Below are 12,511 nucleotides of genomic sequence, written 5' to 3'. Positions count from 1 at the left end.
TTTCTTCTGGCTCTCCCATCAATATCCTATATGTATCCCTCTTCTCCCCATTCGTGCTACATCTCATCCTCCTTAACTTGATCATTGTAATTATACTTGGCGAAAAGTGCAAGTTATGAAGCTCCTCATTCTGCAGTTTTCTTCAACCTCCCGTCACTTCATCTTCTTCTCAGCACCCTGTTATCAAATGCGAATGGAAACAAAAGAACGTGAAATATTTCATACATAGGGTGCATCTATGTTCATGGCCTGTTTCCATACCGAACTTCCCATTCCTAGCTCAATCGGTTCATTTGTTATCGCCAACAAATTGAAATCTAGGAACTTTTCGCATGGCCATTTTATTAAGTTAGATTCTACAGAATACCTCAAAAACAGATGGACATTTTCAAGACCTACTACCACTTACGATCTGGGTGATAATGTTGCTCACACCTCACAAACTGGCACCTCCGCCATGTTGTTACTACCGACCGCAGGAAATTAGTATAGCGCTGACGCTGTCTCCAAAGCCATAACGTTCATACTAAGTTTCATGAAAACAGCTCGACTGGTTCACAAGTTTAAACGCGGCGACAGACCCACGGTTCACGGCTGTGTGTGTGTGTGTGTGTGTGGGGGGGGGAACACGATATTTTGACGGATCTACATGTTTTTGAGCCCTATGAATAGGAAAGGCTGCATTTTAGGATAACGTGCGTGCCTGCCTACTGTCAGTCTGCGTGTATGGATGCACCCCTCCCTAACGCCTGAACGGGATCGCCGGATTTTATCCTATTACATATTCAACAGTTTACCCGTCATATGTCAATGCCCGGCGAATATGAACACTCTAGCTCCAAAAATAGGTGTCCTTCAGACATACCTCGAAAACAAAATGGGATTTTTCTCCAAAAAAAAATGAATCTCTTTAAATGTCGGTACTTTACGGAGAGCACCTACCTAAGCAAAACCGCACAGCCTGTCTTCAGGAAAGTAACGGTAGGCGCACTAGGAGCCCAAATGGCAACGCAATGCGCACATGTCCTAGCTTGTATATTCACAAACCATGTCTATCGAATAAGGCGATTTCGCCTCCAAGGTCAATCCGTCGGCCGGACAAAGTGCTGCTGGCCGCCACCGGCACAGTCCGATACTTCTTACGTGTTCTGCAATGAGGCCTCCTCTTCGACGAACGGAAGGGTCTGACTACTACCGATCACTACCAGTCTACTACGGGAGAAAACGGCTCTACCGGTCGGATTTCACCAGCAGTTCGTCTACCGAGAAAGACTCGACTTAGTTTCCGGCATATTCAAGCTCAATCGTATATTACAGAGTACTTGCAATGTGTGCACAATTCTTCCTTAGGCTAAAATGGATCTCACAAAAACGCGATGTGAGAATGCGGACTGGATTAATCTGGCTTAGGATACGGACCAGTGGCGGGATCTTGTGAAACGAAAATGAGCCTTCGACTTATATATACGAAAGGCGATTTCTTGAGTAACTACAGTGACTGCTAGCTTCTCAAAGACTCTGCTCCACAGATACTGATAATTTCGCTACCTCATTCGATAACGTACACAACTTTTGGAGTGAAACAGAATTTTTAATGACACAATACATTTCTCTTGGTGGGTTCGTTTAAGATGCAGCCGGCAGTTCGACTGTACAGTGCCAAATGGTAGGACGGCAACAGAAGTGGTTGTGGTCTACTCCACGGAATATCACAGGATGGCGGGTTCTCCTTCCAAGATTCGAACAAGCGATCAATGAAGATGGTTTAATATTTGGTGAGAATCTATATTTCGGTCCAATGGAAACAGAAAACCGCAAAGTCCATACAGGAACGTAGGACAGCCCAGTTTTAACACATATCAGTTATAATGGTATTTCCGTTGAGCGGTTGGCACACCAGGGGACACCGGCGGTTAAGACTCGCATATTGAACGAGAATGTTCGTGGTTCTCCAGTCTTGCTGGGAAGGTAACAGGGTGACACAGTGACATTGGGCCGGTACACACCCGGCAAAACGTGGCAGTCAGGGTTTGGAGAAATGCTGAGAACGACCGCAGTTTCCAACCTCGGGGAAGGCTGTGTCACCTATGCAAACCACTCATATTGACCTTGGCCAAAATCTGTCAACCGGTGAACCAGTGTACGCAAAATTGGCATCACTCAGGTTTCTGAAGGCATAGTGAGGAATCCTTTGCAAACCCTAAAAACAGAATATAACTGCGTTGTGTCGGGGCACGCTACAGCAGTAGCTCAACACACAGAGAACTGGCCTGAAACAATCAGCTTCTTCGGATCCGCTCGGTGGAGGGGAGTGCTATGGCTCAGTGCATAGGAACTGCTGCAACAGCCTACAGCGGAACACGACAAGGTACAGTACAGACCGCAAGTTAAGCCTACCCCGTTTTGAAACTCACCATCCTCTAATCGTCAGCCTCGGGCATTTCCACGGGAACAGTCAGGGCCAGCCAGTCCGCTCACAAACTTATATGTATGTTGCTTCGGAATATATTTTATGGGATCGACCTATGGCTGCGGGTCTCTACAATGAAACCCAGACAGCGCCCAAACTGATATAAATTCTTCCATTTTTAATTTTTGACATATTTCCATATATATTCCCCCATTTTGATTTGTTCTTTCAAAATTCCAGAGGGCAAGAGGTTGATGCCTGGCTTGCCCGCCCGTGGCGGCGCCCATGGGCACATCTGCTTGTACGTGAAGAAACTGTAATACGTAACTTGCTGTACAATATACTGCACACACATTATCCCCCCCCCCACACAAGCCGAGGCTGTGGAAATGCTTCCACCCCGACCCATACTTTTTATCGGTATTTCTGGCACGTTCGCAATGAAAGTTTGCAATAAATGCGCCTGTTCGCTTCTCCACGTCCGTCTTTCCGCATGTAACAACTATAGAAGCGCCAAAGGAATTTCCATGAAATCTGACACTGTTTAAGATTTAGTGTAATTTGTCGACAGATTACACTTTTGGTCACAATCTGATATCAATAACGCACACTTCACATGAAGGCCTGAGCGTACTTCTGCGCGCATATAGTGCACCTAACGAAACACATTTCCAGAAGTGTTGTAGCAAAACATGAAACATATTTCATGTCCAACAAGTTTTTACCGTACGTTCTACGGGTTTCGTGATATTAATTATACTAAAATGAACGAACATACCAAAATTGCTATGCCATGTGTACATTTTCCTGACTTTTAACACCGGCAAACGCGTTCAAAAGAGCACACCACTCTTTGCTTCTAGCACCTGCCCGTTGTACGCTTCAAAGATCTACACGTCCATCAGCAAAATAAAACTGTTAACAATCCACTGAAGCATACTAGACTTGTGAGACGCCGTTACGTTCGGCGAATCGGGCAATTATTATCTAAAGTAATATGAAATCAATCGCCCAAACAAGTTAACTATAATGTCTTGACTGCCATAGCACGGCAGAAAGGTCATTACATTAAGGGCCGCTGCGAGGAAAGAAGAAACAAAACGAATGTCTTCATGCGGGCGGCGCAGTTGGGGGCAAAAGGCCCCTAAGTCAACAGAGCTGGACTGGCTGCAAGAGACGAAACGCAAGTGTACAACGGACAGATACTTGGGCCCTGTAAGAAGATTATTGCTACCAACAAGGCATCTCCAAACAATAAAACGAAATGACCAAGCAGTACAAGGCAGGGATGCATCAGAACTACACGAATTACACATGGGACGAAGCCGATGAGAAAACGGCACAAGTTAGTTCACCTATACTCTTGAATACACGGCAGGAACATACACGTGAGCCTTCCATGGACCAGAATCTGACAGTTTCATACCATCGTCAGAGAGCGGTAGCCAACAGCGCATCACTCCATTCGCTTTTTTCAAGTAGTGCCTTCAAAGGGCAACATTTACCTATAAAATATTTTTACAAAATCCTATTCCTACCCTTAAATAACACACTGCAGCCCCATTACAACATTTAGAGAAATAACAGCTGTATTACCGAGCAGGTCGAAGTAGTGGTAATGCTCTGAACTCATATTTTGGAGGTGCTCCGTTCGAATCTCGGCCTGGGCATCGGCTATCCTGACGTTTGTCGCAGTTTTTCTCCGGCCTTCAAAGCAAATGCCAATACTCCATTAGTCCACGACCACCTCCCTCCAAAATCCTTTCCGATTAATCGTTTATCGTCCATTCTACCACTGGACGCTATATAGCCTGAGAAACAATGGAACGTCAACGTCTACAAAACGCTACCTCATCACGTACATATATATTTTACAAGGAAATGTACAGCAATGTGTCCTTACAGACAAAAAATATGGCGACAGCAATGAACGCTGCGGTGTGGTGGTTAGCAATCCTGCTTCGTGTTCCGATTAGAAACTCAGATATTTGTGGTTTTCCCCAGTTACTGCGGGCACAGCCATATCCCCACCACTAGGTACTTACGTCAGGGGACTGTTTCAGTGGAATTACGTGCAGAGGGACTCGAGGTTAGGTTTGCACCTACCTGGATCTGCACACTCCGCTCCGAATCCCTTCAAAACCCGGGACGCACTGAGCGCACTCAGCTGCCAACCAGCCAGTCCGAGGCGCGCGGTCGATCGATCGGCTAAGTGCGGGCGCAGGCGCTCATCGCGGGTCTGAACTATTTATCACCGCCAGATTTAGATCAAATTTCATATATTTACGATGTTTTACAACTGTCAGGGCTTGGGCTTGGACTTGGTTAGGGAAGAACGGGCACTACATCACAGCCCGTTAACACCAATGACGTCCTGGAGATCGTGTCATATAAGATAACGACTGCCTGGTTCTACAAGAATGATTTGCGGTCGATTCATTTTACATAACGTCACAGATCATCCGCGGATCAACAAAATCTCTCTCTGTGTTTTCCGATGTCTGCCATCGATGACGATGTATGGAGTGAATAAACTCGTTAAAACACGTTGTTAGATTTGAGGTTTTCACGGCGGTGACTATGAAGAGAGCAGTCTTCTGGGATTTGGCACCGTGTATATGTGGTGTTAACCGACGTTTCGGAAGAACGTATCGCAGAGTCTGCTTTTACCTGTTCTCACGGTCTCCTCGCTTGCGGATTTTTTTTATATTTTTCCTTCTACCCTGAAGATGGAGGCGATACGTTCTTCCGAAACGTCGGTTAACACCACATATACATGGTGCCAATCCCAGAAGACTGCTGTCTTCGTTAAAACACGTTTTAGAATATTGTGTCGGTCTGCTGAGCGTTGTTGGCGTTCTGAATCGCCCCTCACGAAGCGACGTTCTCATGGCGGTGAATAACACGATTACGATCTTCAGGGATGCTGACCCCGTGTATTCTGATAGACACCAAAGTTTCTGAGAAACTAACTTCCTGCCTCCAGCTTCATGGTATTAGAATACGGGATCCTTATATTCTTACAAAACCATGACAGCTCGCCATAATGACCGCCATGTGAACCTCCCATCTCACAGACTTCCGTACGTACATTCTCATTCGCTAGATATGGGGATATGACGATATGGGACGTGACGCCGTGTAATTCTGCAGACGTTCAGTAACGTTTAGAAGGAACGTATTGCCTCCGCCTTCAGGATCGAAGGCTAAGCCATGAAAGCAACTAGTGCAAAGCAAACTGATTATTTGACTGTCTTAATCTTTAATCCTGGTGTATATTTCTCCGAAACGTCGGTAAATTCTACCAGACTATGCGACGACACATCCCAGTTACTTTACGACGCTGTCAGTATTGTAAGATATTAGGACGACTGATGAATTTGAGAGGATTTGGAAAGAAGAGGTCTTGCTTGGCCTAGTCGAGGTACTATCCCGGTATCTGCATGAAGGAACCGAGGAAATCCATGAAAAACCCGTCAAAATAACCGGTATCCCGTTCGAGATTCGAACTGAGCACCTCCCGAATACAAGTTTCGGAATGGTACCGCTACGTCAGTATCTCAATGACTGAACACGATACCACTGCTCCAGCACAACGCGGTGGCACTTCCCCATGACTTGGAAGTTTTGACATGTGACAATCCTAATTTACCACCACAGGAATTTGGCTCTGGTTAGGCGGAACTCCCACACACTCAAAGAGATCACTGTCTTTGAGTGTGATGCCATGAAGTCTGGTAGATACTTCTCAACGTTTTGGAGAAGACTGCTGCCTCCACCTTCAGGCAGAAGGGTCAAAAACACGACATGAGCTCACACTCCAAAAGAGAGTGGTCATTACAGTCGGTGATGTGAGAGCCACTGCTTGAGGATCATCACATTCAGTATATAACGACATTTCATGCAGCTTTTGGGTCTGTTCAACATGGAAACATATAAGGTATGAAAGCTACTACTCTGTCAGCTTTCAGACAGCTGGGTTTAACAAGAATTCTTTTTCTATGCTGGATGTTAGGTTTTCGCATCAGTGACTATGAAGAGTTCTATCTTCTGGAATCAAACTCCACGTAGTCCGCTGAATGACAACCAACCCTGAATATGGAAGCAATACGTTCCTCCGAAACGTTAGTTGATAATTTCCACTGACTACATGGCATTATACCCCAGAAGGGAGAACTCTTCAAGAATTCCTTCTGTTTTTTTTGTTCAACATTCTCCATTTGATAACTAATGTTTTATTTTTTATGTATTGTTTACATAATGATTGATTCTCGGTGCTGGGATAGCTCAGTCAGTATAGTGACGAAGTTTATCTGCTGAACGATTGAGGAACTGGGGTCTGATTCCCTACTCGGTAGAGTTTCTTCCTCTTCTCCACAGCCTCCAGATCAGCTCTGAGATTCACCCGGTCTCCTATTCAGTGGTTACTGGGAGCCCAAGTTACAAAAGACTAGATTGTGGTTTGTGGTTTATTTCAGGACGTTTTCAGTAACTCGAACCATATAGCACCCAATGACATGATTAATGAATGGGGAAGGGGTCACAGCCTGTTTCAATGTCAACACATTTTCCTGGAGAGATCAAGGAGAAACCAAAGACAAAAAGAACTCAAATCATGTTAGTCGGTGTCCTGACGAAGACTTGAAATAAGTATCTCCACAGTACAAGTCAGAAGTGTTACTGTCTGAGTCATCTTCCTTGGCATAATGCCTCAATCTGTATTTCCACTCTCCCGTATGTCTTCATGATCTATTGCTTAGTTAAGCATGGGACTTTATGACAGATTCTCAGGATATTCATTTTATGGTTAACTAGCATAATGCCTAGTGACATTTCAATGGAAATTCTTATGACAACGTTTTCCTAGAGGTCCACATCCTCTCTGAGTGTTTGCATACAAACACTGCAAACATACATCAAACTGCCTTTCATATAGGGGTATACAAAGGCTACAACATGCTGCACCATCTGTTATTAGACTCTGTGATCAGTTTGCATGCAAGTTGTCTCGTGGTGACTCCATCACTGTTCCCATGAACTTGTGGCAACTGGTATGAGGATACTACATTAGCAGACATGGTGTTTTCAATATAAGCCTCTCACAAAGTGGCAGACTGCAGTGTGGTTGAGCCCAAAGAAGCTGAAACCAAAGGAAGTGCGCATGCAGAAGAGTCGAGTAAAGACACTGCTAACCATTTTCTTTGATTCCAAAGGAATCATTCACAAGGAATTTCTGCCAGGTCAAACAGTGAATTCTGATTATAATCTCGGAGCCCTCAATCGTTTTTGGGCCAGAATTCTTCGAATTCGACCTGAATATCGAGAGCAAGGTTCCTGGTTGCTCCTCCACATCAATGCCCTACCCCCCTAAATCGAAGATCGTGCCAGATTTTTTGGCCAGAAAAGGGACCACAGTCCTTGATCATCCTCCAGATTCGCCAGATTTGGTTCCAGCAGATTTGTGGTTGTTCCCAAAAGTTAAGTTGGCGATGAAAGGAGACCATCACGACACCATCCAGGACATCTAAAGGGAATCTACCACAGTTTTAAATGCGATTCCCCAAAAGGAGTACAGTGACTGTTTGTGAAAACTTTTCAATCAATTCCAGCTATGTACTGATTTAAAAAGAGACTATTATGAATAAAAAGAGTGAAATTTTGAAAATAATTTGCGTCTTGTATTTTTAATGAACACAGTCCCAACAGAACCTGGACACACTGTGTATGCAGGAGTGGACTGTTCACACTGTATGTTGGAAATTGAATGTAGTAGCTTTGTAATGATAACTCAATGATCTGTCATTATCTGATGATGATGATGATGCTTCCTCAATGATGTTTGAGACACAATTTAGGTTCAGTATTTCTGTGGACTGTGTCATATAGGTCACTGTACACATTCCAACACTGACCACTCTTGAGTAGGATGCCCCCCCCCCAAAAAAAAGACAAAAAAAGTTAATTGAATTAGTGCTTCAGCAAAGCCATTCAAACTGTCATAAACTTGCAATGGCATGCATTTTTGACCTATACATTCAAGCCTCTACAAGCATAAGCAATATGTAACAAACACATAACACTTCAATCTAGTCAGAATTTCTTGACTTTTGGACTTCGTCCATCATCTGGTATTCCGAAAACGAGAGAACACATCTTTTGGAAACTGGATCTGTTTTCGTCCTCAGGTGAGGGGGAGACACTTACTCTGTTGGGTCCCTTAGAAAAAGCCAACCAAGCACTGACCAGTGATTGAAGCTAGCTCTTTCTAAGGAACCCAACAGAGTAGATGTCTCCCCCTCAGCTTAGGATGGAAACAGATCCAGTTTCCGAAACACTGTGTTCTTTAAAATACCGGATGATGGACAAAGTCCAAAATCCCAAATTCTGAGTGTTACACAATATCATTAGAACCCTTGAATATACCCACAATCTGGCAAATGAAGCACATTCATAATTTCCTCCTTTCCATTATCTCTAAGTTACAGGATTCAATTCCTAACAGGAATTCAGATTTGCAATTTTAACAGCTTCCACTCTACTGGCAAATAGTTCGGGGTTGTAAAACATGAGAGACAGTCAGCATTTGCATATATGTACATAATTCCTTTAAGACAGCATTCATATAAACCTTCTTACCAGAATATGCTGGTTGCAATCGTTAAGAGAACTACCACCTTTCCAGTATAAGCTGAAGGTTTAGGTTGTTAATCAGAGCAGCATCCACCTCTAATCCTCACAACTGACTTCTTCAGATTAATGTTATCTCCATATCCTCCTCTATTCATTTCAAGAGGCTACTATGCAAGATGACTGATTTTCTACAAAATGTTTTTTAGTATTTGCTGTCTTCCTAACTGAGCTACTGGTCCAGCCTGGCATACTCCTATTCTAAATACTAATTAACTGAGTTGCACAAATCACTCAAATTCTTGTTAAGTAATTACTTCCAAGTCTGGCTAATCTTCTGCCAATTTGTTCTTTCCGACATTTCTAACCCCAGTTCTTTTCTAAAGAAAAACAATATTTAACAAACATGTAACAAGTGGGGAATTTACTGTGTTACATACTTTGATCAACAATTAAGACAGGAGTATGTAGAATTTGAGGATCTTATGGAAGGCATTATGAAGAGTCCTGTTTCCTGAGATATGATACCATTTATCTGCTAGAAAATTACCAGCATTTCAGAGGAACCTACTGTCTCCATCTTCATCCATGATGGAAGAGCAACCCAAATCTGATAAAAATGTTAGGATATAGGGACAGGAAGGACTGGGGCCTGGTCACAGTGTCACATTGATGAAGACAGTGTTAACCAAGAAAGCAGCACGTTTTAAGGCCACTTACGCATCCATACACACCATGCCCATACAGAAACAACATTAACACACAAGGTACTGAATAACTTACAGCATGGTGATACTCCTGGCCTGCAAGGAAAACAAACATAGCAGTGAACCCAACATTTCAAGGGCCTGACTGGAATTTTAGCATGGGGACCTGCTGCCCTGACTTCGAAGCAGTTATCTTCTCTCTGCATTTGTCAACAAAACTCTGTAGGCATTTCCCATCACTCTGATACATACCCATCTCACCCCCCTTAATTTGATCACCTTAAGAATGAACATCCAGTGAAGAGAACAGATCATGACACTCCTCATTACGCATTTTCCCCCATCCTCCTGTTACATAATCCTTCTTGTGTCCACAGATTCTCCTCAGCACCCTGTTTACAAACAGCCTACATCTACGTTCTTCTTTTTGTGTCAGAGTCAAGTTTCTTCACACCCATATAAAATGACAGAAAAACAAAAGATTGTGAGTTGAATGGTGGCTAGCACTGCTGTAATTTAGCACACAGCAATCCAAATTGTCAAACATGTATCCTGCTAAAAATTACCACTGCCCTCTCACTGCCATGTCAGAATGCGGCTACATGTCCAACAAAACTGCCCATACCTCTCGCGGGTTTATTGCCTTTAACTAACATGACAATGCCAATAAAAGCAGACACATCACAAAATTCATTGACATTTCATTATTTCAGATCATCTGTTTGGGGTCGGTAATATCTTCATAAGTACACCAGTTACATATGTCTCATCTGCTTGTGAAATTTTGATGGGGACTATCAGACAGGGATTGAAAAATACAAACACCTGGTCCCCACTGGTGACTGAAAACTCGTGACTAGTAACTAATTTCTCTAGTCAACATCTGGAAGTTGATAATGGGAATTCTGGGGTGTCACTCAGTCACTTACAGCACAAAGGAAATGGCAAAACACAGCAAAGAATCAGAAAATATTAATGCAACTTTCTTTTTGGAAACCAAAACATGTCTGACTACTTCCATCATCAGATATCTGTATCTATACTAGCAAAACAATTACCATTCCACATATCTGAACACATGTTTTATATTTCTCCAAGAAATCTGAATGCCATGTCAGACTGAACTGGGTGAGTGGCTGCAATAAGCCTGAACAAAGTAACGAACAGTTTTGTGGTAAGCATTGTGATTTAGATATGATGTAAAGAGTCTTGAGTACATAATGCAGACAGACTTGCAAATTCCCACATGAAGCTCACCTGATGAGAAGGGTGCTAATCTTGATTCTTCTGCCTGCTTATCCATTTCTTGTTGTTGTTACAAGCATCTCAACATGTCACCTGCAGGGATAAAAATCTTTCTCTTCAAAACGTACACTAGTAAATATATACTAACATACTGGCAGGTAACAGCATATTTTCTTACTTTATTTTATTCTCGAGGTGGGGTGATACTGAGTCCTTTGGATCTTAGGCCACAAATGGGGCCGTGGTACCAGCCCTGGAAGACAGAGGAGAGAATGGAACATTGGTGTGGAATGATAATTGGCAAGATAGAATGTAAGAACTTGGGGCAAAGCCTGCCCCAGTATCATATCATCCACCACAAATCCACATGGACTTCCATGGGACTGAGCGCAGGCCTGCATGCAGTGAAAAGTCAGAAACTATAAGTCTGGGCTATGGCATGGCCTCATATTCACTACAATTAAAGGATAAGACAAAACCTGATGATGTGGTGAAGAAATATAGAAGTATGTAAAATATGGGTAAAAATGTCTGCTTTAGCTCTGTTGGTATGGCCAGTTAATCAAGAAATGAGACGTAAGTCAGCAGTCACTGTATTGTAAAGATGCACCCAGTGTTGATTTGGCACATCTATGAGGTTTTGCAAGCCATGTGCTTTGTCTGCTGCCTGCTTCATACTGTTTCTCGCTTGCCTAAACATTCAACCTTGGAAATGGAGGCAACATATCCCTCCAAAACATCAGCTGACTTTCACCCGACTACAATGCACTGCACTCCAGGAGAGAAAACTCTTGACAACAACCACTGTAAGAATCTTAAATCCTACAACTTTCACATTCCTTGTATTCCGACACAGCCTTACATTCCTCTGAAGAACCCAAATGGCACACAACATTAGTCTGTGTGAGATTTGAAAATGGCTGAGCATATTGAGATCAGTCTCGTGGGATGTGATGCCACACAGTTAGAAAGAAAACTCCAGTGGCACCAACACTACAAGGTACAATTATGGTAGGTGACAGGACTACTTTACAGGACACTGTCACCTACATGGATACCTTTTCAAAATTGGATTGACAAAATTTGGTGGAATTAAGATTGGCAGGGGAAACCGAAGTACTCGGAGAAAACCTGCCCCAGCGCCACTTTGTCCACCACAAATCCCACTTCACCAGACCCGGGATCGAACCTGGGCCACCACGGTGGGAAGCCAGTGACTAACCGCTTGAGCTATGGCGCAGCCCCAGGCCATAACTTACTTAAAATTCTGCCACCCACGCCATTATTTTACTGAACTGGAGAGCTATCATGATGCCCCTGTAAGCAGAATCCAGCACTTCATTTGAAGTGTAAAATTGACTGTTGAGTTAAAAGAGAAGTATAAAAGCAACAGAGCACTAATGATCACAGTTCAAGGGTCAGGAGTTAGGCCCACTCCTTATGTATGTAACACTACACGGTATCATGTCCAAGAACATTTTGATCTTAACATTAGCATAATTTACTAACCTAGTTACATTTG

The 12,511-nt window shown here is 43.2% G+C and overlaps 1 protein-coding gene across 7 annotated transcripts in view; it reads right to left on the bottom strand.

Moving 5' to 3' along the window:
* Positions 1 to 12,511, bottom strand: part of LOC111863069 (rho guanine nucleotide exchange factor 18) — a 64,248-nt gene that overhangs the window by 49,527 nt on the left and 2,210 nt on the right. For 3 of the 7 annotated variants that reach the window (XM_023849039.2, XM_023849041.2, XM_023849042.2), the window contains exon 2: positions 11,002 to 11,082. In XM_023849039.2, coding sequence (XP_023704807.1) covers positions 11,002 to 11,047 — 46 coding nt within the window. In that variant the 5' untranslated portion in view covers positions 11,048 to 11,082. Of the gene's footprint in view, positions 1 to 4,006; positions 4,222 to 4,516; positions 4,573 to 9,820; positions 9,841 to 11,001; positions 11,083 to 11,167; positions 11,243 to 12,511 lie in introns of those variants that run through there. The other 4 variants (XM_033750909.1, XM_023849040.2, XM_033750908.1 and 1 more) reach the window with 4 other exon arrangements.

This window comes from Cryptotermes secundus, unplaced genomic scaffold (genome assembly GCF_002891405.2).
Source record: "Cryptotermes secundus unplaced genomic scaffold, Csec_1.0 scaffold1777, whole genome shotgun sequence".
Taxonomy (NCBI): Eukaryota; Metazoa; Arthropoda; class Insecta; order Blattodea; family Kalotermitidae; genus Cryptotermes; species Cryptotermes secundus.
This window is presented reverse-complemented; position numbering and strand designations above follow the sequence as displayed.